Source organism: Erpetoichthys calabaricus, chromosome 9 (genome assembly GCF_900747795.2).
Source record: "Erpetoichthys calabaricus chromosome 9, fErpCal1.3, whole genome shotgun sequence".
Taxonomy (NCBI): domain Eukaryota; kingdom Metazoa; phylum Chordata; class Cladistia; order Polypteriformes; family Polypteridae; genus Erpetoichthys; species Erpetoichthys calabaricus.
The window spans coordinates 14,247,634-14,274,050 of record NC_041402.2 but is presented as its reverse complement, the minus strand read 5'-3'; the positions used below and the strand labels follow the sequence as shown (position 1 = coordinate 14,274,050).

At 40.7% G+C, this 26,417-nt stretch overlaps 1 protein-coding gene across 6 annotated transcripts in view; it reads right to left on the bottom strand.

Moving 5' to 3' along the window:
- Positions 1 to 26,417, bottom strand: part of dennd1a (DENN/MADD domain containing 1A) — a 1,314,459-nt gene that overhangs the window by 7,461 nt on the left and 1,280,581 nt on the right. For 4 of the 6 annotated variants that reach the window (XM_051931936.1, XM_051931935.1, XM_028809158.2 and 1 more), the window contains 2 exons: positions 25,208 to 25,336; positions 14,486 to 14,744 (listed from right to left, as the gene is read on the bottom strand). In XM_051931936.1, the coding sequence (XP_051787896.1) occupies positions 14,486 to 14,744; positions 25,208 to 25,336 (388 nt within the window). The remainder of the gene's footprint in view (positions 1 to 14,485; positions 14,745 to 25,207; positions 25,337 to 26,417) is intronic. The other 2 variants (XM_028809156.2, XM_028809157.2) reach the window with 1 other exon arrangement.

Here is a 26,417-nt window from a genome sequence, read left to right as displayed (position 1 = left end):
AGCGAGATCCTGCCCCAAGTGGAGGAGTTCAAGTATCTCGGAGTCTTGTTCACGAGTGAGGGAAGAATGGAGAGGGAGATCGACAGGTGGATCAGTGCAGCGTCCACAGTGATGAGGGCTCTGCATCGGTCTGTCGTGGTAAAAAAGGAGCTGAGTCGAAAGGCAAAACTCTCAATTTACCAGTTGATCTATGCTCCTACACTCACCTATGGTCATGAGCTATGGGTAGTGACCGAAAGAACGAGATTGCGAATACAAGCGGGTGAAATGAGTTTCCTCCACAGGGTGTCTGGGCTTTCCCTTAAAGATAGGGTGAGAAGCTCGGTCATCTGGGAGGAGTTCAGAGTAGAGCCGCTGCTCCTCCACATCGAGAGGAGTCAGATGAGGTGGTCGGGCATCTGATCAGGACGCCTCCCTGATGAGGTGTTCCAGGCACGTCTAACCGGGAAGAGGCCCCGGGGAAGACCCAGGACACGCTGGAGGGACTATGTCTCTCGGCTGGCCTGGGAACGCCTCAGGATTCCCCCGGAAGAGCTAGAAGAAGTGGCCGGGGACAGGGAAGTCTGGGCATCTCTGCTCAAGCTGCTGCCCCCGCGACCCGATCTCGGATAAGCGGAAGAGGATGGATGGATGAATCTGTTAGTTTTTCGCATACCCCTTGAAGTCACAGTGCAGGGTCAGCCATTGTACAGGACCCCAGGAGCAATTGCAGGTTAAGGGTCTTGCTCAAGGGCCCAGCAGAGTAGGATCCCTTTTTGGTAGTAACAGGGATTCGAACCGACAAACTTTCGGATACCAGCACAGATCCTTACAGGATAATGGGCATGGTGGCTGTCTACCAGCTTTAGGTCAGCAGAAGTTTGGTGATGCAGAAGGAAAACAACCATAACCCTTCTCCAGGACTGCTTCAAAAATGAAAATCCATCTTTTGGATTGTCCCAGTTAGAGCCCAGACCTTAACCTAATAGAGATAAGCCATTCACACCAGACACCCTAAGAATACGGCTAAGCTGAAGTAGTTCTGTAATGAGGAATGGTCCAAAATTCCTCCCGACTGTTCTCCAGTTCTGATCTGTAGCTATTGGAAGTCCTTCTTAGAGGTGTTTGCTACCAAAGGAGGTTCGACCAGCTGTTAAATCCAAGAGTTCACTAACGTTTTCCATGGCATACTGTGAGTGTTTGACGGGTTTGTACAGTAAAGACATCAATGATTGTAATCGATTGTGTGTTATTAACGTAATTGTATTCTGTTTGTCCATATTTGTGATTTAGATGAAGATCAGATCACGGTTTCTGACCAGATGCTACTGTAAAACTAATATAACTCCAAGGTTATATGTATGTATGGAGTATCAGAATCATCTTTAATATTTTTGTATGGCTGACTTGAGCTTTCTGTTAAATTAAATGGAGTTATGTATTTTAACGCATTCTTGTTTACGATAGTGCTGGAGAGTGGCAGCTTGTTGGACATGTCATGTCATTTTCTAACTGGATTAATCCAGACCAAGAACATGGGGGTTGACTGGAGCCTATCCCAGCTAGCACAGGGTGCAAGGCAGGAACAAACCCTGGACAAGACAGGGTGCCAGGCCATTGCAGGACGAGCACACGTGCCTACACACCAAGCATACACACTGGACAAGTTAACTTTGCCAATTCAACTAACCTTCATGTCTGTGGACAGTGGCAGGAAACCGAAGCACCCAAAGGAAAGTCACACAGACACGAGAAGAACATGCAAACTGCCCTTTGGTCTCCATACTGTGAGGCAGCAGCGCTACCACTGTGCCACCCCGGTTTGGATATGGAAGTAAGAATTTTACTGTACTCTGTACACGTGTAACACTACTACTACTACTGCAACTGTGTTCTTTAAAAAAATTATTGGGAACGTTAGAACTTCTCTCTCTCTGTAATCAGATACTGCAGTTAACTCTGCATACCGCCATTCACAGCATACTCAACTCACACATTGGCATCTCAGATGCTCTCATGTGCTCCCATTTAAAGAGTCAGTCATCTTTACCCAAGCAGAGTATTTTCCATACTTAAACATATACAGATTCTGAATCCAGCTTTATATCATCTGCAGTCAGACACACTGGGCACAGGGCGCCAGTCCATCACAGGGCACACATACAGACACCCACACTGGGTCAAACATAAAGGCGACTGTTCGAAATTGTTTAAAGCACTTCTTTCTCCCACCTTGATGACACTGAATAATCATATTGGCTCCGATTTATTCAATCAAAGCTGGATTTAGTAATGATAATGACAAGCCTGTGATGAACTGAAAGACTTTTTCACCTGACAGTATGGTACTAAGCCTTGAGGTTCATTATTTTCTTTTGCTTTGTGCTGAAATTCTTCATTTTTTAAAAATTTAAACCTTGAAATAGTAACAGTCCTCAAGACAGCAGAAAGTGGTTGCCCTAGGCGATGACGGATGCCTCCGCTTTGCACGCTGCTCTAGTGACATCACATTTGCTTTCCGTGTATGCTCAATTATGCCACATACAATACCATCAGCAGATGTTAAATGGGATTTGGCACTGCCTGGCATGCGGGTTAGCCTTCAAGTAAGAGATAAAGCACTTCAGCGGTCTGGAGATCTCGACTAACGGTAGTGTGACTTACACATCGTGTCACGAAGACAAACTACACTCCGATGGAGCTTGATGCATGGGCACGCATTTCATTTATTTATTTATTTTTACAAGGCCTCTGATGTTTCTGAGCGGTTGCACCATATGTGTATTTTTTGCACTTTTGACACGTGTGTGCTGATTTTAGCTATCTAAAGACTAACATAATAATGTAAGTAACAGGAATGAGGGCTCAGTGATTAGCACCGAGGCTTATTCACAGCTCCTGGACACTGGGTTTGAATCTGGGTTACCGTTTGTCTAGGGTTCTGCCAGAATCCATTTGGGGTTTCCCGGGGCTTTTCCAGTTGCTTTCCATATTTCTCTGGGTTCTCCAGTTTTCTTCCACATCCCAAAGAGATCTGCAGTGGAAGTTAGGAGGCATCTCTAAATTGGCCATATAGCATTAGGTGGATGTGCTTTCTGCTGAGCTGGTATTCAGTCAAAGCCTAATTATGCAGGACAGGCTGCAGCTCCCAGCGTCCTTTCACTGGATTCAGCAGCATGGATATCAGCTAATCAATCAATCAACTTTATTTAAAGTACAGAATCACCATGCAGTATGGTCCAAATACACTGCACAAAGTAGAAGAATACATGGGGGAGAAGATATAAAGTAATCAAAAATAACAACAACATCAATGATGAAGAAACCAAATTACATCAAAATAGTAATTTAAACATTTAAGGAATTTTTATTGTAATGAAGGGAGTAATGGTAGGTTTTTAGTCTTGCTTAAAAATATACTTTCTTACACTTAATGGAAAGCCATTCCAAATGCTCTGTGACCAGCTGATTTTACTGTTTTTTAATTAACTGAATGAACGATCAAAAGGCCAGCATTAAGAGAACGAGGAGGACGTAACAGAGTGTATGGTGTGATTAGCTCAGCTAAGTAAGGGTGCAAGTCCATACAATGCCATATATGTTAAAGTAAGAATTTTAAAGTCGGCTCTTACTTGTACTGGTAACCAGTGAAGTGAAGCCAGAATGGCTGTTAAGTGCTCAATTGATTTTTTGTTTTTGTCAAAATTCTAGCTGCAGCATTCTGAACCCTCTGAAGACCCCTAGTAGCATAACTAGGAAGACCGGAGTAAAGGGCATTAAAATAATCAATACTAGAAGAAACAAATGCATGCATTAATGTACTCATGGACATTTCTGTGGAAAGCACATCCCACAGTCAAACAACTAGCTTTCATATCTTTTAAGATGATGAACTGCCCCAACTGCCTATGTATAAGTGCATGTCGACAATAAACCTCCATCTTGCTTAGTGCCCACCGCCTTCTTCTCACAATGTGCAACACTTATGAATCTGTCTATATGTAACCAGCACAGTTGCTCAGGAAGGCTGTTATTTTTGTTCATTTTTCCACTTACTATTATTTAATATAGTCATTATCATTTTACTCTTACCCGTAGCACTTTTTCTTATTTCGCATTTCTAATTTAGGTTCTTACATGCCTTGTCAGATATTACCTGACAAACATTAAATACATTATATGCCATAAACGCTTGGTGCAAAACAGCATGACCATTAACTCATATGATTTAGCTTTGGCATTATTTTAACAATTTACTGTTCTAGAGGTCTCTTGGCCTATAGATAGATGTACAACTCCACTTGTCAGGGAAGTGCAGTTTATTATTATATTAGCTGATTACCCAGTGGCTTCGCTCACTGAATGCAAGGGAAAAAAATAAAATGTAGTCTGTAAGTTATTAAACAGTAAAACGTTAACATTTAAGAAGTAAAAATACATTGAGCACTACTGGAGTGGTTTGGGGTAAACTACATTTTAAAGGCGCTATAACACAACAGGTAAGTAGTACTAACAGCAGCTAAAATGTATTTGGATCATCTCTCGGCAGTAGATCTCTTGTGAAAGGCGCTACACGACCACTGTGGTATAGAAATTACATTTTCTATGTGATCGTCCAAATTTCTGCCTGACAACCTTGCACTACGTGCCTGTGATTTCTTAAAATAATTCATCACAAAAGGAACCTTGAATGTAGAGGGGGTTTTAGTGACCCGAACTCACCTTAAGGGACAGTAAGTAGTCGTGCAGGGTAATTTACAAACAGAGTCCTGCTTTGATGGCGCTGATTACACTCATTCGCAAAGATTTCCACTCTCCCAGGAGCCGACGGGGCACTTGAAGTGTCACAAACAGTGCGAGAAGTGAGGACACTGCCCGAAACTGCGAAGCTCTCGACCCTGCGGAGCAGCCAGACATAATGTGCCTCCCAGCGTCCACTTTGTTCTCACGCACATTGTTTACAGCTCGCCGCAGTTAAAAAGTAGAAAGACGCAAAGCTGTTTTCCTCATCTCTTCTACTATCAAGTACTGCCAACTACAAAAAAGTCACAATGTGGCAGTTTCCGCGACAGTCACGTGGACGAATAAATAAAACTTCTCTGTCAGAACGCACCTGGCGGCGGACGGCTCAGCGCTGCAGTCCAGAGAGGAGGGCTGGGAGAGGACGACGTGGGGCGCACTTGTATGGGATAGATCGGCGTGTTTGTGTTTACTTCTTTTCAATATCAGTAAAATAACTCTCACACAAATAATAACAATTCGTAAAGACGATATAAAAATGGTGTCCACAAACGAACTGATTAGTTCCTGTATTATAATATGTTCTGTGGTCATACGTAATTTCCATATCGCGTGGTCATACATAATTTTCGTTTCATACGTAATTTCCATATCGCGTGGTCATACGTAATTTCCATATCGCGTGGTCATACGTAATTTCCGTTTCAAACGTGAAAAGAAATTTATATATATAGATTTGGCCTTGCAAACTGCACGTCTGTAACAGACCCTTCCAAATGTAACAATAGTTGGTACAAGGTGATACTGAATCGTCCTACAAAGGTGCATGATTGCACAACTGCTATGCCATGCAGTCAGTTCAGTATGGCATTTGGGGTTTGCTGTGCTGACCAGGAGGATGTAGTATGTGGGTGAACTTTTTGATTTGTAACTGAGCTGTGTTTAAATTTCTTCGGTGCCATTCTGATAATAGAAGCAGGCCCACAGGAGAAATTACAAGGTAAAATGATATGTATATGCAGACTGACATTACTGGAACTGCTTGTCTTGGTTAAGTTTTAACAGTTTGTCTTGGTTAGCAATCAATGCAAAAAAATATAAAACATTTTAGGTCATGACAACCTGGTGACCACTTTACTGGTGGGCAGAGAAGTTTATTGTAATAAAAGTATGGTCCCAGTAAGCCCATCTTTTTTTTGGATCTTGTATAGAATTTATTAAAAACATATTATATTCCATACAATAAATTCAAACTTAAGAAAACTAAATTCAAGTCAACCTCCACCTAAGAGAAAGAGAGGAAGGCCAACAACCAGAGCAAAGCTGTTGAGTAGTAAAGAGAGAAAGGAGTCTTTTCTCCCAATATAAATGCTTATTCTAAAATGTTATTGATGAGATCCTGCCAGGTTTTAAAAAAGTGTTGGAACAGATCCTCTAAATGAGAATTAGATTTTTTCCAATTTCAAATAGTTTATAACATCAGTTACCCACCGACTTAAGAGAGGTGGGCTAGGATTCTTCCAGTTGAGCAAGACAAGTCCACATGCTAATAGTGAAGTAACGGCCATTACAGGTTGTTTGTCCTCCTCCACTTTAAGTCTCCACACACAGCTGTTACGGGATTAGGTGGGCCTGTGACACCAAGGCTCTGTGAAAGGCATTTAAAAAGTTTTGTCCAGAATGATGTTAATTTGGTAGACACCCAGAACATGTGGCCCAGTGAGGCTGGAGCTCGATTGCAATGTGCGCAGGTTGAATCTTACCCTGGAAACATTTTGGACAATTTTAAATGAGATAGATGTGCGCAATAAAAGATTTTAAGTTGAATAACTGAATGCTTTGCACATATGGCGCTCAAGTGAATTCTGTGCATGGCTGCATTCCACTCTGAAATGTTTCTGTAATGTTGAGTAAGAGATCCTTTTCCCACTGTGCTCAGGGATCTTTAAAAGGAAGGGACTTTAAATTGGTTTCATATATTATATAAATGCTGTCTGAGTCCCCAAGACTGATCAATATCTCTTCTGAAATAGAAATAGGTGGGAGGTGAGGAATTGTGGGCAGATTTTGTTTAGCAACGTTTTTAATTGGGAGAGAGTGGAAAAATTGTGTTGACGGGAGACTACATTTGGAGTGTAATTGTTCATAGGATGCAAAGACATTATTTATATACAAATCTTTAAATTACTTAATTCATGACATTTTCCAACATAAAAACTGTGTATATTAGAGGGGGTAGAAAAATGTGGTTATCGTGTAGAGGTGCCACAGATAAAATATTCTCTAACTTAAAGTGCTTCCTACATTGGTTCCATATTCTGAGTGAATGAAGGACAAATGGGTTGTTAGTATATTGACGATAACTTGTATTTACTGGGTTACAAAGCAAGAAACGTAAGGAAGTGCTGCAGGATTCCAACAAGCCCATCTTTTGATCATCCCCCAGGACACAGAACATACATATTCAGACGTAATCAAATGCAAGTAAAGTGTTTAATTTTTATTGAACACATTATTATTATCAGTAAGTAAAGGCTGGCAAAGTGACTTGTAGTCATATTAAATGTCAACCAAGTGGCATAGCCAAAAGAAAAAGAAGAGTGCCACGCACATAAAATAAGGTTCCAGAAGTAATGCATTTGATTTTAGGACCACTGGTCTGCATGTGTCTGTAGTAGGACAAGATTTTCACGTCTTCACTGTGACAGTTCCTATATAATACTGAAAGTTGTTTCTGATGGTGTTTTATATGAAAGGCACTATAAGAAATTACTTTCGTTGTGGATTGTGTCAATATATTTCAAGAGAGCAGAAGCTGTACAGTATATCTGGAATAGTGTAATACAAGACAAATGATTGTTTTAGGAAAGCGCTCACTATGAAAGGCACCACAAAAAAGTGACATTTTTAGGTAGGTATCCACCATGAAAGATGACCGATTTTTGTTAACTGAATTCAGCATGAATAGAATTTTGTGAGTAGGAGTTGTTCCTTCACAACTTCAATCAGGTGATGCTGTAAAAAAAAGGACCGCTTGGTCACTTTCAATTTACTAAAGACGCAGTTACTGTTATAATCATTCTTACGACCAAAACCATAAAAATATTCCCCGAATACAGAAAAACAAATGAATATTTTGATAATATGTTAATTAATTAAGTAGTAATTAAATTAATAAATACCGTAGGAAATTAACTGAAGCAAACAAGGAATATGAGCTGAAAAATAATTTAATTATAAATAATCAAAGTAAGGCAAGGAAGCAGAAATACAGTCTGATAACCAAAGCTGGTAAAGAAAACCAAAGGATTTGACAAAAAGGAAAAACTAAAAATGAAAACAGTCAATTAACTTACACAAAAACATAACTGTAAATGTAAAATGCATTACTAAAAATGGAAAGAAAGTTTGAAGTCAGTCAGCCACTCATTGGACTCATAATGTCTAAATCCTAAGTTCATAAAAGCTGAAGCACAAAACAGCAAAAGCAACATAAATCCTTTAATAAACTCAACACTAAAACTCTAAAGAAAAAACTACTGGTAGGAAACTAAGGAAGAAGTCTGTAGTGGAAATGGGCCCAAGGCAATGGCGCAATAAATAAAACTGTGGAAAAGGCCACCTCTTAAACCTCCCTCAGGTGATTGCGCTAATGACTGCTACAGCACAAGGGGTGAACTAGAGGCCCCATCCCCTTAGCAATTAAACTAAACAGGGAAATAAAGATGGAGCAGCACTAGAATCTAAGAATTAAGAAATCTGACAAACAAGAGGAGACCATTCAGTCCATCAAGCCGTTTGTTTAGCAAATAGCTAATCTGTCCCAATGTGTTACCGAGATTCTTCTTAAAGTTTGTCAAGGTTTCTTCTTAGTAGTTTGTTCCAGATTCCCACAACTCTCTGCATAAAGAAGTGTTTTCTGACTTCATTCCTAAATGGATTTGGTCCCCACGTAGTCTCCTCTGCTTCATACTAAACAGATTTAACCACCTTGGCTTCAACCCAGAGAGCCTCTCTGGCTTGGATTTCTATCCAAGTATTGCTAACCAGGAGTCAGACTCGGGGTGAGATGTAATGATCTGCTTTACATTTTTAAGCCCGAATAATGTTCGAGACGGTTTTCTGCTGCCATCCAGTGGACAAAATAAGATCATGCTGCAAAATATCATGAATATTTCTAGTAACTCATCAATATTCATGAGTGGGGAGGGGCCTCCAATTAAAAACATAATGGTGAACAAAAAGCCATAAAGGTAGTTTAAGAACGAAGTGAAACTGAACCATTGCTCAATTCGAGTGATAGTGATGATGATGTGAATAGGTCATTAGACATTAACATGGAAACTGAAACTGTTGCATGATATGGCACCGTATGACCAAACCTCTTTGATTTGCCCAGTGAATACAGTCGCGTGAAGCTTCACCATAGTGTGACAGTAGCTGCATGACAAAAAGGCAAGAGAGTTCCAATTGAGTGCAAGGACGAGCAAGATGTTAGTCCTTAAGCACTGTTTGCAAAACCGTCCATGTCTGTGTCAACTGAAATGTGGAAGTCACTAAGCTTTGCAGTAAGGCAGTCTATAATAACACAAGTGGGCGCAACGATCGTGTGGATGAGGCACTAACATTCCAACCTCTCATGTTTAAGCAGCAGGACAAAATGATAAGAAAAGTGCGTTAAGAAATTCGCTTCTAGTGTCTAGATTGCAACATTGGTCTGTGCCTTGGCGACTGCCTCAAAACGAAGTATGTGTACTAAAACTGCATTAGTACAGCAGTGAACATTAGACATACCTTTTCTTCTGTATTTATGTTGACTTTCTGGTATTTACATGTTTCTGTTACATGTAATAATATTCTTTCATGTTCAAAAAATATCAATGCTTTTGGCGCATTTTTCCTGGGGTAAACATAATGCTGGTGGCATGATAAGTGTGGTGACCAAAACTGCAGGCAATACTCCAGATGTGGTCTCACTAGTGCGTTATAAAGTCTGGGCATAACATCACTTGATTTATGTTTAACAGTCTGTACGATATAACCTAACATTTTAATTAATCTCCTCCTCACATTGCTTAGACGATGAAAATGTTGTGTCATTATAAACTCCAAATGCTTTTCAAAGGTTTCTTCCTGTAACTCAGTGTCTCCCATCTTGTATTTCTAATTGATGGTCCTTTTGCTCACGTGCAGCACTTTGCACCTTTCTACATTAAAGTGTTTGCCCAGGTCTGAAGCTTGTCCAGGTCTTCTTTATTTCTTGTTGTTGCCTTTCTTGGGAGTCTGCTGTTGCTTCAGTTTTAGTATCATCCACATATTCATTTTGTACCTTTCTTGAAATCAAAGTCATTTCATTATTTTCATAAAAGAGAAATATCAGGTGTGTTGTCAGCTTAGGTTATAGTTCAGCATTACCCAGACACAGCCAATAGAATGACACAAATCATTCAAAAATAAAAGCACAATAGCGTGCCTTCCACTGCTCATTTGGTAGGTTGTTTCCATGCTTCCCACTCACTTTCGAGACACGGAATCGGAATGGGCATTTTTCCCAGGGTCATAGCTGAAAACAGCACCTAAAGAAATCTCCGCTTTCAAGAATTCACCTTCAGATTTAAAAAAAATACATGTTGAAGTGTTTTTTTCGTCTTCTTAAGCTACCATATATATGGAGCCCCTGAAATCAGTGCCTTTTTAATCTTGGGCAAACAAAATTTTATGGTCACAATTAATGTCTTCAGACCACAAGTTATCTATTGTGAGAACAATATCTCTATGTTGTATGCACAAGATATTGCAACAGATTCTTACGAGCCCAATTACTGAAATGCTACAGGGTGCCAGGCCATAAAAGTCGCTCGCTAACTGGAGAAGAGAGACACAGGGCTTGGGCGAGATCTGCAAGGGGTGAGGCGCTATATAAATAAAATGTATTATTATTATTAGGGGAGTGACACCAAGGTCTAGTTGTCCTTTCAGCATTCCTTCAAGCAGAGGCAACTATGTTTGTTACTGTCTCGTGGAATTTGAGCTCAGGGAAAGCTAACAGAACTCTGCCCTGCCATTGCCAACCAGTTTCTACTAGAACCACATTGACTAAGAAAAGCAAAGACGCCTTATTAAGTGAATATTCAAATTTTTTTGCGCAAGGGTGAATTTTTAGAAGTGATTTAGTGAATTACTATAAAATTACTTCACATCTCTTTTCTAATTTGGTTTTCCATATCATAATATAGTGATCTGAATTATACATTTGGCTCTTAAAGCGCTCTATTCCACAGTCACCAGGGGTACTGGAGGAAACGAGGAGGACTTGGACATCTATTATCGACTGTGCTAACTGTACCAACTGTGCCCAGGGAAAGGTGGGCAACCAGTTGGTGGAGGTCATTCTGACTTTCATGATGCAGAAACCGATTACCATTAGACCTAAATATTTGTTTTCCAATTGTGGCCCTACAAAGGTTTATTTTTCTCCTATGGCCCATCATAGGAGTTTTTTGTTTTCCTCTCCTCCATGTTAGCTGGTCAAACAATCACATTCAGGAATCAAGAACTTCATCGACACTCTAAATCAACGGAAACCGCTATACACGGCTTTATTTGCTTTTGTATCTTTTCATTAACTTTAATGATATCAAAATGCTTCTACTAAATGTTGTTTAGGTAAAATGTAAATACATACAATATATATTTATTTTGATATATATCAATTAGATCTGGTGGCTCTATTTTCAACCTTAATGTATAAATCTGTGTATTTTAATTAGAAAACCTTTTTCTGATAAGAGTGATGGTTTGTTTTGTACATTAGTGGTTTAATTTTGCTTAAAAATACCTGATTGATTTTGTATTTAGTATACTTACCTTTATTAGAAATGATCATAGTATTAATTAATAATAACTAGCCAACCCGCGGCATAGCATACGTCGCATAATTATGTATTGATGAGTGAACACTTCCTGAACGACACAGTTGTCCAAATGGGTTTGAGAGGTTTGAGGATACGACTGTGAGTGAATGAAAAGATGGAACTCTGGAGTGAGCAACATACAATTGCACCTGTGTGTGTGTGTGTGCGTGTGTGTGTGTGTGTCTCTCTTGCGCGCGTGCCTGTGTGCTGTAAGCGAATGAAAAGATGGAACTCTGGAGAGAGCAACATTGTCTGTGACTGAAAACTGGTTTTGGCATATCTTTTTGAAAGTTTGTCCCTGCGCCTTATTAATTGTCATTGCAAAGGCCAATCTAACAGGAAATTGTCTGCGTGTAAAAGTAAAAGGCAAATTTGAATCTGATGAGGTCAGGGATATCCGGGGAACAAGGACAGTTTGTGAGGTAGCAGCTGCGATAGTTTTACACTCCAGTACATTGCGGTGAATGCTGGTAACAGTCACTCTAGTGCCTTTACAGAGACTTCTTGCTGGCATGAGGTTTCTGAGAAGTATGACGACTGAACCAACTTTAAGTTTGACTTTATGCGGAGGTATGCCAGTGGGAGTAATGGCTGCCCTGGCGGGTCATGGGAATAATGCCGCCGGACTCGCCAGTCGGCATCGTTTATGGTCGGAACTACGACGGCATGTGATCGTCTTCGAACCTCCGACTTTCGTTCTTGATTAATGAAAACATTCTTGGTAAATGGTTTCGCTCTCGCGCGAATTGTTAGCTCTGTAATGCGTGTGCCATGGTCGGCAGCTTAGCGAATTGTTGGTGGGCGGGGCTCGGTCTTGCGTGCGTCTTGCTTGCCATGGACTTAGTGAATTATATATATAGACTAGTCATTTAGCCCGTTACAATAACGGGCGCTAGAACAGTAGTGCATAAACATTAGTAGGAACAGTCTGTATTAAATGGCAAGGGACTTTGACCTCATTCTTTTTGTTGGTCGTATTTTTCTTTCTTTCAGCCTTTCTTTTGTTGATGTTTACTTGCTGAGCTGACCGTTCTTCATGGGCTGCCGCCGTGTATTGTGTGTCTTTAATTTTCTGTGACAGTAATACTGTCTTGTACGGCTCTATTCAATAAGGGCGCGCACAAAAAGGCGAGCTTCAAAACGGCGACCTCAATTGAGCGCGGCGAATAATGGCGTTCGTAGATAATTTAGTTCAAATGGCTCTGGAATATGTGAAGAGCAACAAAGGTGCAGATCTTTATTTACGCGCGCCTTTATTTGCTGCGCCCAATTGAGGTCGCCCTTTTGAGGCTCGCCTTTTTGTGCGCTCCCTTATTGAAGGATATCATCTTGTACGTCCGTAATATACCTTTAATGTTCTCTGGCGGTAATACAGGTGTGCGCGTCGATAATATGCCTTTAATCTCCTCTGACAGTAATACTGGCTTGTATGTGGCTGTAATATGCGTCTCTGTATTGTGTACCTTTAATTTCCTCTCGCAGTAATACTGGTTTGTATTTCCGTAAAACGCCTCTAACTTTCTCTGACAGTAATATCGCGCATCGCACCGTGCCCCACGCATGCGCACTTCACCAGAAGACACCCACACACGGACACCTGGACGCACACAGGGATTTTATATATATAGATAATCCAAGTAAATGTGGTATATCTTTGCTTTTGTTGATTAATCTGTGAAAAGCATCTTCAGTTGCATGTAAATGTGCAATACGGTGTTATATACATAAAGTTATTATTATTATTATTGTTCTGTCTTCCACTGAATGGCAAAGTATGTGACTTTCATTTTCTCTGAGCTGCTGGAGAGTTAATAATATGCCTCGAGGTTAACTCTATAGATTTATTCCTCGAGCAGGTAATTTAAAGATAAAATTGGGTACCAAGCTGAGAAAACGAATCCACAGTTTTCTTAAGAGAATTCTTGTTAAAGTTAAGCGACAACTCAGAAATTGCTGTGTTATCCTTTAATGTAATAATTGCTCTTCTAAAATCCACCTTTACTTCAGTGAAGTATAATAAATCCAACCTGTGTTGGCATTCACTCGGTTTTTATATTGCGCATCTTTTCAAGTGAGGATGTTGTGAACTGTTTTTTATTCTTATTTTATTTTGTTATTCTTCTCTCTAGAGTTGGGCTGCCTCATCTACCTCACCTAGGGCAGGCGCTGTGTGTGTCGTATTCACTGTCACCAGTATCACACTTCAGGTCACTACCATGTCACTGACTGCAGTCACTTATGGATTAAAGGTAAGGTGGTGTTGAAATAGTTCATGATTCTGAAATGCATTTCTGTAGTAAAAATATCGTGTGAGTGTTTTAACGTAAAAATAATGCATTGTGTTCAATAGGCAAAGCCTTGCAACTTCTTCTTATTATAAAATGCACTTTTACTTTTGGTACTTGAGTACTTTTTAAAGCTGACGCTTTTATACCTTTACTCAAGTATTTTCTAACTGAAATATTTCTTACTTGACGAGTTACTTTGACTTTTACTCAAGTATCACTTGTGAGTAACTCTGCACGAGCCCCACAGACACACACCTGCTATTTAGTGGCTCATCCTCACAGTGGTACCTTGGAGTGACAGCCTTAAAACTGAAATCATAATGACAAAGGTACATTATGGCAGAAAATGTGGAAACTGTTCATTTTGTACCTGCTACCTGATTTCTCCACTGTGAGTTCAGGAGGCTCTTTTACTAATATTTGAAAATCTATCAGACAGCCTTTTACCTTTGTCATATTAGTGAATGAAAAATGACAAACATGGCACATTCTTTAGAACCCCCTCTAAGCATTATAATTTGAAACTCCTACTTTACAGGGTAAAAGAGAGTAAATGTTACTCACCTGGTAACCAAACTTAATTTGTTGTCCCGCTTCATCTTTGGGGGTCCTCAAGTCCTCCAGGCTTTTAGCTTGGCTCAAGGGTTGATTCTCCGAGTCCATGTCCAGGCTGCTGAAAATATCATCCAGTAGATTTACCTCGCTGATCTTTCCCGAATCTACCGGGCTAGCAGGAGCTGTGTGTCCCACGGCTGTCTCGGAGCCCACCTGCTCCTCCCCATCCGCAACGTCTGTGTCCTTGAGTGTTTTGTAAGGCTGAGGCCTGGGAAATGAACATTGAAGAGTTCAGATGGTCACTGGGAAATGCTTATTGATGTCTGCCTGAGTAGATCTAAATACTGTTTGCATTTCAAAGTGACCTAATTGCACAGTTAAGTAGCTCTGCATATTTTATAGGTTATCTAATACAGAGAGCACATATAAAAACTTCACTCATACTTTAATGACAAGGTTAGGACAATCCACATTCAATAATGCACAGGCTGAACAAATCAATCTGTTAAAATAGGGCCAGCCTAGAAATATATGCTGACTCACTTTTGCTTCCCTGGCAGGAGATCCACAAAGATGCTTTCCTGAAATTACAATAGCCTTTCATCATCTGTTAAAGACCAGCGAAAAACAAACATAGGAGGGGCACCTCATCTTATCTCCTCCTCCTCCTACCAGTACAAACATCACCTAAGCAAGTTTCAGAAATGCAGGCAGCGCAGCTCACCCCCAGCGCCACTGATGTGTGACCCCGAGTGGTTCACTTTACCAAGCAGGGCTCAGCTGTGGAAACATGGAGGCAAATGTGCTAAATGTATAAAGTGCCTCCAAATAGTGTTCATCGCTGAAAGGTGCTATATAAGGAAAAGATTCCACAGCTGAAATCAGGGAGTAGAATTTTATTATTGTTTTTCTTCTCTGTGATCTGGAGGCACTGAAGAATTATTTAGCACTTAATAAGATATATATATACAGGTAGGTCCATAAATATTTGGACAGAGACAACTTTTTTCTAATTTTGGTTCTGTACATTACCACAATGAATTTGAAATGAAACAACTCCGATGCAGTTGAAGTGCAGACTTTCAGCTTTAATTCAGTGGGGTGAGCAAAACGATTGCATAAAAATGTGAGGCAACTAAAGTATTTTTTGAACACAATCCCTTCATTTCAGGGGCTCAAAAGTAATTGGACAATTGACTCAAAGGCTATTTCATGGGCAGGTGTGGTCAAGTCCGTCATTATGTCCTTATCAATTAAGCAGATAAAAGGCCTGGAGTTGATTTGAGGTGTGGTGCTTGTATGTGGAAGATTTTGCTGTGAACAGACAACATGCGGTCAAAGGAGCTCTCCATGCAGGTGAAAGAAGCCATCCTTAAGCTGCGAAAACAAAAAAAACCATCCGAGAAATTACTACAATATTACAAGTGGCAAAATCTACAGTTTGGTACATCCTGAGAAAGAAAGCAAGCACTGGTGAACTCAGCAATGCAAAAAGACCTGGACGTCCTCGGAAGACAACAGTGGTGGATGATCGCTGAATCATTTCCATGGTGAAGAGAAACCCCTTCACAACAGCCAACCAAGTGAACAACACTCTCCAGGGGGTAGGCGTATCGATATCCAAGTCTACCATAAAGAGAAGACTGCATGAAAGTAAATACAGAGGGTGCACTGCAAGGTGCAAGCCACTCATAAGCCTCAAGAATAGAAAGGCTAGATTGGACTTTGCTAAAGAACATCTAAAAAAAAGCCAGCACAGTTCTGGAAAAACATTCTTTGGACAGATGAAACCAAGATCAACCTCTACCAGAATGATGGCAAGAAAAAAGTATGGAGAAGGCGTGGAACAGCTCATTATCCAAAGCATACCACATCATCTGTAAAACACGGTGGCCCTCTCCAAGTGTTTGTTTCCACCCTGCTGTTGCTCTGCCAGGCCTTTACTGCAGTGGTCTTCAGGTGCTGCTTCTGTCTTTACTTTCATTAAGTCTTCTCTTGATTACAAACTTTGGCAGTAACAGGTCTACCTGTCTGCGAGTGTTATTGGTTTGGCTAAATGTCGTGAATTGTTTTTTCTTCACCAAGGAAAGAATTCTCTGATCATCCAGCACAATTGTCTTCCATGGTTGTCCAGACCTTCTGGAGCTGCTGAGCTCACCAGTATGTTCCTTGTCTTTAAGAATTTACCAGATGGTTGATTTGACCACTCCTGGTGTTTCTGCTCTAACTCTCTGATGGCTTCATTTTGTTTTCTCTGCCTGTCTTTATTTGCATGGACAGGTCTTTGGACCTCATATTGAGAGTTTACAGTGACACCTTCCAAATGCAAATTCCACACTTGGAATCAACTCCAGACCTTCTACCTGCTTAATAGTTAATGAAATAATGAGGTACCTGCTCACACCAGGCTATGTGATGGCTTCTCAGTCAATTGTCCACATACTTTTGAGGCCCTGAAAATAGGGGGGACCTTGTATAAAAATGGCTGCTATTCCTAAATGGCTCATACAATATTTCTGTTAAACCCTTTGAATTAATGATGAAAGACAACACTTCAGTCATGTAATTATTTCTTCATTTCAAATCCATTGGTGGTGGCACATAGAGTCAAAATGTTGAAAATTGTATCACTGTCCAAATGCTTATGGACCTAACTGTACATGCTTCTGCTACTGTAAGCATCTAAATTTCCCCTTGGGAATAATAATTTTTTTTCTATATCATTCCGTTCCAATCCATTCCATGCCAACTTAAGGTCAATGTCTTTTGTTGACTACAATGAAGTTCCTGTTTACTGTAATCAGGCTCTTTTTCCCTGGAGCCTACGTTATAATCACCATGGTGTTGTAGACTTCCACTGGAAATTTTACTAAATGACAGCCTTCATTGCTATTTGATTTTATATGTGAATGCTGTAACTTTTATGTTGATTAAATAAGGCCAAAACCACCCAAAAACATTCTGATGTCTCATTTATGAAACCACAAACCAAACATGTAAAGGCAGTCTCACAGCCTCAAACGTGTCATTATACAGCCGCAGTCCAACAGCACCCATCCTGCTGGAACAAATTCAAATACCATACGGAAATAAAGACATTTTTATGTTGCAAGTCAAGCAGAGTGTGCTTAAATTTTGCACCTTACCAAAAATCACATACTTTTCTACCACTTAGGCAACAAAGAATTTATGCAGAACCAGTTCTTTTAGGAATTCAACAAATGGACACCACTAAAACGATGTCCTTATCCTTATCTTTTGGATGTCGCCATATCATTAATGGGGAGTTGTTGTGAAGAGTGCTCCTTTATCAAAGGCGCTATATAAAATAAAGACTGACTACAATGGATGAGTCATGTGCTTTTAACTTCTCCTCGCTACTTTGAAATGCATTTGTGAGTCAACAGGACACACAGACCCGGCCAGTCTGAAGGTCATTTGCTATTTACTGCTTAGGCCTGAACTACAAACTGTCAAACATCAGGTCGCCATTAAGCTGTCCAAAATGGCGAATGTCTCATTCTGTCTTTGAATAGTCCAGACGTCTATTAGACCAAAAGTTTAATAAGAATATATTGTCTTTTTAAATGGTATTGCTGCGGTGGGTTGGCACCCTGCCCGGGATTGGTTCCTGCCTTGTGCCCTGTGTTGGCTGGGATTGGCTCCAGCAGACCCCCGTGACCCTGTGTTCGGATTCAGCAGGTTGGATAATGGATGGATACAATTGTATTGTATATGGCATTAAACTATTTAAAGCTAAATCTTTTGTAGCTACACTGAAGTCCTGAGTGTAAACTTAATTTAATGTTTTATATTCTAAATGCAAAGCAAGGCGCTTGCAGATTCTATTGGGAAACTTTAACTCCTGATTATTAACTGGAAGGTCCCATTATTATTATCATTTTTTTAAATAATTTTACGTAAAATAAGACACCATTCTCAAAATTGCTTAATCCAATACAGGACCACTGAGGGCTGCAGCTTATCCTGGCAACATCTGATAATGGTGCAATAAAAGAAGCAGCCCTGGACATGGTGCTGGCCCACCGCAGTGCTCACTCAAACAGCCCCCTTTAACCCAACTCACGTGTCTTTGGGTTTCAGGATTAAAGCTACAGTGCCCACACAGAGAGAGCGGGAGGTCAACACACTCTACACCCACAACTGGATGGGACTGACCTCAGGATGAGACAGCAGCAATAGCCACCACGCTGCCCTGATTATTATGTTGTGGTTAGAGATTAAAAAAAAAAAAAAAAAAATATATATATATATATATATATATATATATATATATATATCCATCCATCCATCCATCCATTTCCCAACCCGCTGAATCCAAACACAGGGTCACGGGGGTCTGCTGGAGCCAATCCCAGCCAACACAGGGCACAAGGCAGGAAACAATCCCGGGCAGGGTGCCAACCCACCGCAGATATATATATATATATATATATAATTAAATAAGTAGTAGTACATGCATCACTGTGATTGATATCTGAGCATGGCTGTTTTAATGCGAGTTATGTTTAGTTCAGCACCACAGTTTACTAAATAATGAATAAGAATGGGCTAACCGAAGCCACAAGCTGAACAACACCTAAAGGAAACAGGAGACTGCAATGCAATGAGCCCCGTAAATGAAGAAGCTGAAGAAGGCTAATAAATGAGCGTGTCATTCGCTCCAAGCCGTGGGCTGACCACAGTCTGTGAGGCTCAAGGACTATGTGAGCAACAGTGGAGCACCACATGGAACAGGCCTGTCTGCTCTTCTCTTCACACTGTACACCTCAGGCTATAAATATAATAGCAGGTCAGGTCACTGGCAGAAATTCTCAGATGATTCTACACTCTTGGGGTGATAAGGGGACTGAGACAAGGGAGAGGAGTCAGAGGGAGACGTTTGTTTCTTGGTCATAAAGGAAATTGTCTGCAACTTAACATCAGCAAAACCAAGAAACTGCTTATTGACTTTTACACACCAAACAGCCTCTGTGTCTGCTAACTACTGAGGGAGTGGATGTAGAGGTGGTGCAGTGTTGTATGTACTTGGGGGTCCACATTAGACTGGTCTTGTAACGCAGAGGAACTCTAGCTTCCTTAGGAGACTGAATTCCTTCAATGTGAGAAGTGACATCCTTTACATCTTCTATACCTCTATAATGGCTAGTAAGATTTTCTAGGCTGTGGTTTGGTGGGCTGGTAACATCACTTCAACAAAGGCCCATCGATTCAACAAGCTAATTAAAAGGGAAAGTTCAGGTATTGGACATACTCTGGACCCCCTGGAGAATAAAGAAAAAAAACTGAGTGCCATTATGGGCAAAGCATCTCCTTTCCGTGACACACCAACACTGAGGACTTTAAGGAAAATAATTATTGCAGAGAAGTGTGTCAAAAAACTACTGGGGCTCCTTCAAATGGCAGTATGTCTTTATAATGCATCAAAGGGACTACTCTCTTATATTTAGCCAAGTCAGGAGTTTCCTTTTTCTTTGTTGTTGTTTTGTTTTAATCTTTGCTGAGCTTCTGTAACAAGCTAAACTTCCCACTTGGGACAAATACAGTGGTGTGAAAAACTATTTGCCCCCTTCCTGATTTCTTATTCTTTTGCATGTTTGTCACACAAAATGTTTCTGATCATCAAACACATTTAACCATTAGTCAAATATAACACAAGTAAACACAAAATGCAGTTTGTAAATGGTGGTTTTTATTATTTAGGGAGAAAAAAAAATTCAAACCTACATGGCCCTGTGTGAAAAAGTAATTGCCCCCTGAACCTAATAACTGGTTGGGCCACCCTTAGCAGCAATAACTACAATCAAGCGTTTGCGATAACTTGCAATGAGTCTTTTACAGCGCTCTGGAGGAATTTTGGCCCACTCATCTTTGCAAAATTGTTGTAATTCAGCTTTATTTGAGGGTTTTCTAGCATGAACCGCCTTTTTAAGGTCATGCCATAGCATCTCAATTGGATTCAGGTCAGGACTTTGACTAGGCCACTCCAAAGTCTTCATTTTGTTTTTCTTCAGCCATTCAGAGGTGGATTTGCTGGTGTGTTTTGGGTCATTGTCCTGTTGCAGCACCCAAGATCGCTTCAGCTTGAGTTGACGAACAGATGGCCGGACATTCTCCTTCAGGATTTTTTGGTAGACAGTAGAATTCATGGTTCCATCTATCACAGCAAGCCTTCCAGGTCCTGAAGCAGCAAAACAACCCCAGACCATCACACTACCACCACCATATTTTACTGTTGGTATGATGTTCTTTTTCTGAAATGCTGTGTTCCTTTTACGCCAGATGTAACGGGACATTTGCCTTCCAAAATGTTCAACTTTTGACTCATCAGTCCACAAGGTATTTTCCCAAAAGTCTTGGCAATCATTGAGATGTTTCTTAGCAAAATTGAGACGAGCCCTAATGTTCTTTTTGCTTAACAGTGGTTTGTGTCTTGGAAATCTGCCATGCAGGCCGTTTTTGCCCAGTCTCTTTCTTATGGTGGAGTCGTGAACACTGACCTTAATTGAGGCAAGTGAGGCCTGCAGTTCTTTAGACGTTGTCCTGGGGTCTTTTGTGACCTCTCGGATGAGTCGTCTCTGCGCTCTTGGGGTAATTTTGGTCGGCCGGCCACTCCTGGGAAGGTTCACCACTGTTCCATGTTTTTGCCATTTGTGGATAATGGCTCTCACTGTGGTTTGCTGGAGTCCCAAAGCTTTAGAAATGGCTTTATAACCTTTACCAGACTGATAGATCTCAATTACTTCTGTTCTCATTTGTTCCTGAATTTCTTTGGATCTTGGCATGATGTCTAGCTTTTGAGGTGCTTTTGGTCTACTTCTCTGTGTCAGGCAGCTCCTATTTAAGTGATTTCTTGATTGAAACAGGTGTGGCAGTAATCAGGCCTGGGGGTGGCTACGGAAATTGAACTCAGGTGTGATACACCACACTTAGGTTATTTTTTAACAAGGGGGCAATTACTTTTTCACACAGGGCCATGTAGGTTTGGATTTTTTTTCTCCCTAAATAATAAAAACCATCATTTAAAAACTGCATTTTGTGTTTACTTGTGTTATATTTGACTAATGGTTAAATGTGTTTGATGATCAGAAACATTTTGTGTGACAAACATGCAAAAGAATAAGAAATCAGGAAGGGGGCAAATAGTTTTTCACACCACTGTATGTTTGTTCATTCTTTCTATCATACATGACTTTCCCTATCTATCTATCTATCTATCTATCTATCTATCTATCTATCTATCTATCTATCTATCTATCTATCTATCTATCTATCTATCTATCTATCTATCATATAGTGCCTTTCACATCTATCTATCTATCATATAGTGCCTATCATATCTATTTATCTATCTATCTTATAATCCAGGGGTGGGCAAAGTCATTCCTGGAGGGCCGCAGTGGCCGCGGGTTTTTGTTCCAATCCAGTGGATTAATTAGAAAACAATCCTTGCCAATAATTACATTTCATGGCTTGTTGGTGCTTTAACTCTGCTATGTCAAGTCATTCTCATAACCTTGATTTTTTTTCCATTCTAAGGATATTACATCTTGCCTGAAGAAGGGGCCTGAGTTGCCTCGAAAGCTTGCATATTGTAATCTTTCTAGTTAGCCAATAAAAGGTGTCATTTTGCTTGGCTTTTCTCTACATTCATAATGGCTAACACGGTACAACACCCTAGTACTAAGGATATCATCCAAATACTTTGAAGTGTAAAACGGACGGGTAATTCTCAATCCTTCACTTTTTTCTCTTCTCTTTCCTTCCAAGTATTTAATTAAACCAAATAGTGCACGATAAATACACACAGGTGTAAAGGGTAACAAGCAAAATGGAGAACTGCTGGTTTCTTTTGTCATTTGCATCTTATTGTTAATAAGGAGCAATTAAAAACCGAGAACGCAGCTGTTTAAGACTTAAATAAGCAATAAGGGTTCAAAATCTTAACGAGGGAGACAACTAAAATGAAGCAGAAGTGTTACTTGAGCAGTAAGTGCTTCTTATTAAGCAATTGGGTTGGAACAAAAACCTGCAGCCACTGTGCCCCTCCAGGAATGACTTTGCCCACTCCTGGTATAATGCATTTCACATCGATCTATCTATTGATAGGGAGACCACAGAGCATTGGAGTCCATTCATGCACCCCTTTTAATGAAGGTGAAAAGTAACTAGAAGGGAGTAGGAGTGTAAATTTCAGCACACTTACTATCGATCTATGTAGGTATTGCCTTTCATATCTATCTAGTCTCCAGTTTAAAATTAGATGACCACATTTCATTATTTACATTGCCTCTTGTTTTATAACCTGGTACGTCAAAAGTTCAAAAAATGGTCCTTAGAAGAGAGCCCTGTCTAAGCCGTTTTTTTGATTTTTTTTTTAAAGTACTGGATGCAATAATTTTGACAACCATGTTTTTATATGCTGCGGTGGGTTGGCACCCTGCCCAGGATTGGTTCCCTGCCTTGTACCCTGTGTTGGCTGGGACTGGCTCCAGCAGACCCCCGTGACCCTGTGTTCGGATTCAGCGGGTTGGAAAATGGATGGATGGATGTTTTTATATGGGAAGAAAAACATTATTATAAAAAATATTTTAGAAATAAAAAGCCAGAACTATTCCTAACTACACTGGCACAGAGGTGGAATGCACAGCATGGTCACCTCACAGATCCAGCATCCTGGGTTCAAATCTGTGTGGAGACTGCACATTATACCCTTTGACAGTGGGGGCTTTACTTTGGGTACCCTGGCTTTCCTCCCACATCCCCAAAGACGTACAGGTCAGGTTAACTGGTGAATCCAAACTGGCCGAATGCGTGACTGTGTGAGTGGGCCTTGCTAGGGACTGAACTGAACTACAATGGGTACGGAAAGTATTCAGACCCCCTTCAATTTTTCACTCTTTGTCATATTGCAGCCATTTGCTAAAATCATTTAAATAAATTTTTTTCCTCATTAATGTACACACAGCACCCCATATTGACAGACAAAAAAAGAATTTTTGAAATTGTTGCAGATTTATTAAAAAAGAAAAACTGAAATATCACATGGTCCTAAGTATTCAGACCCTTTGCTGTGACACTCATATATTTAACTCGGGTGCTTTCCATTTCTTCTGATCATCCTTGAGATCACCTTCATTTGAGTCCAGCTGTGTTTGATTATACTGATTGGACTTGATTAGGAAAGCCACACACCTGTCTACATAAGACCTTACAGCTCACAATGCATGTCAGAGCAAATGAGAATCATGAGGTCAAAGGAACTGCCTGAAGAGCTCAGAGACAGAATTGTGGCAAGGCACAGATCTGGCCAAGGTTACAAAAAAATTTCTGCTGCACTTAAGGTTCCCAAGAGCACAGTGGCCTCCATAATCCTTAAATGGAAGACGTTTGGGACGACCAGAACCCTTCCTAGAGCTGGCCGTCCGGCCAAGCTGAGCTACCGGTGGAGAAGAGCCTTGGTGAGAGAGGTAAAGAAGAACCCAAAGATCACTTTGGCTGAGCTCCAGAGATGCAGTCAGGAGATGGGAGAAAGTTGTAGAAAGTCAACCATCACTGCAGCCCTCCACCAGTCAGGGCTTTATGGCAGAGTGGCCTGTCGGAAGCCTCTCCTCAGTGCAAGACACATGACAGCCCGCATGGAGTTTGCTAAAAGACACCTGAAGGACTCTGAGATGGTGAGAAATAAGATTCTCTGGTCTGATGAGACCAAGATAGAATTTTTTGGCCTTAATTCTAAGCAGTATGTGTGGAGACAACCAGGCACTGCTTATCACTTGTCCAATACAGTCCCCACAGTGAAGCATGGCGGTGGCAGCATCATGCTGTGAGGGTGTTTTTCAGCTGCAGGGACAGGACGACTGGTTGCAATCGAGGGAAAGATGAATGCGGCCAAGTACAGGGATATCCTGGACAAAAACCTTCTCCAGAGTGCTAAGGACCTCAGACTGGGCCGAAGGTTTACCTTCCAACAAGACAATGACCCTAAGCACACAGCTAAAATAACAAACGAGTGGCTTCACAACAACTCTGTGACTGTTCTTGAATGGCCCAGCCAGAGCCCTGACTTAAACCCAATTGAGCATCTCTGGAGAGACCTAAAAATGGCTGTCCACCAACGTTTACCATCCAACCTGACAGAACTGGAGAGGATCTGCAAGGAGGAATGGCAGAGGATCCCCAAATCCTGGTGTGAAAAACTTGTTGCATCTTTCCAAAGAAGATTCATGGCTGTATTAGCTCAAAAGGGTGCTTCTACTAAATACTGAGCAAAGGGTCTGAATACTTAGGACCATGTGATATTTCAGTTTTTCTTTTTTAATAAATCTGCAACAATTTCAAAAATTCTTTTTTTTGTCTGTCAATATGGGGTGCTGTGTGTACATTAATGAGGAAAAAAATTAATGTAAATGATTTTAGCAAATGGCTGCAATATAACAAAGAGTGAAAAATTGAAGGGGGTCTGAATATTTTCCGTACCCACTGTAAATGGGTCTGAGGAGTTGGTTATGTTCCACTTTATATTATAAGATGGTGTTGTGCAGCACACTGTCATTCATTTAAGCTCCTCAATTCTAACTTGCCTTTTCATTATAGGGCTTGTTCAGAAAGAAGAAAATCAACAGCACAGATCAAGAGAAAAAAAAGATGAAACACCACGAAAACCAAAATGAAAGGGTGAAGTGAAAACAGTAATCTTAAAACAGAGACCATTCAAAAGGAGCAGAAAATAGAAAGTTTTCAGGGAAGCCAGAAACTGATTCCTCATCTCGTTGGAATTCGTCACCCGAGGAGTCCTCAGACAGGAAGACGGTGTAGTGTTTGGTTGGCCGTGCCACACTGAAGGAGACAGGAAGAAAGAAGTGAATCATTAAACAGTGAGCAGGAAAGACAGACCCCCAAAAGTCAAATAAAAGAGGAATGGAAGCAGCATGCAGTGCATGACACTTCAAAAGCAAAATGTCTCCATCTGTAATAATGACAGTCATTCATTTATTCCTTTGATTTAAGAGTCACGCAAAAGCACTGAGAACTTTGGACACTTTTCATTACTTACTGCTTTCTTTTACAGCACTTTCAATTAAAAACAAATATAGATTTTTTTTTTTTACACAATGCAAACATTTCTTTATACACGTTAAATATATCTCACTACGGCATACGTATTCATATCCGGTGCTCAGGCAGCAATCTTTTAATTTTAAAGTCACTCAAGGTGTGTACTAAAAGAATGGAGGAAAAACTTATAAAGAAATGGACGAATGGTCTACAACCCTGTGATTCTATTTTACCATTCCTCTGCATGTGTCTCTTAAAAATGCTGTTGTGACATGGCCGGCCTTTTATCCCTAGGCCGCCAGGTGGAGCCCTTCATGCAACATAGAGGTGCCCCGAGTTCCAGCAGGGCATCATGGACAGTGGAGTTTTTCATCACAGCCCTGCTGGATACCAGGGGTACTTCCAGGAGACGCTGCAGGAAGGTCCAGAGACTATTATGTGCCCTATAACCCGGAAGTACGTTGTAGTCATAGCGACAGGAAGAATGATGTGCTTCCGGGGTGAAGAAGTTTTTATAGGACCCAGAAGTGTTCCTAGTCACGTGGACAGAGAGGGCAAAACACTTCCGGGTCAAGGACTATAAAAGGACTATGGGAAATCCCAGACGTGGAGCTGAGCTGGGTGGAAGGGTGGCAACGCGTCTGGGAGTGTGGAGGATTGTATTGATTGATTATTGGTGATTTATGAGTATTGTGGAGTGGAGTGTACTTTGTGCACGTTATTGTTCAAATAAAAATAATATTTGGACTTTTACCTGGTGTCTGGAGTCAAGTCAGAGGGTTCAAGAGGACGACAGCGCCCTCTATCTGTCACAATGCCCATAAAGACCATCTTAGTGTTCAGACCATGAATTTAGAGGAAA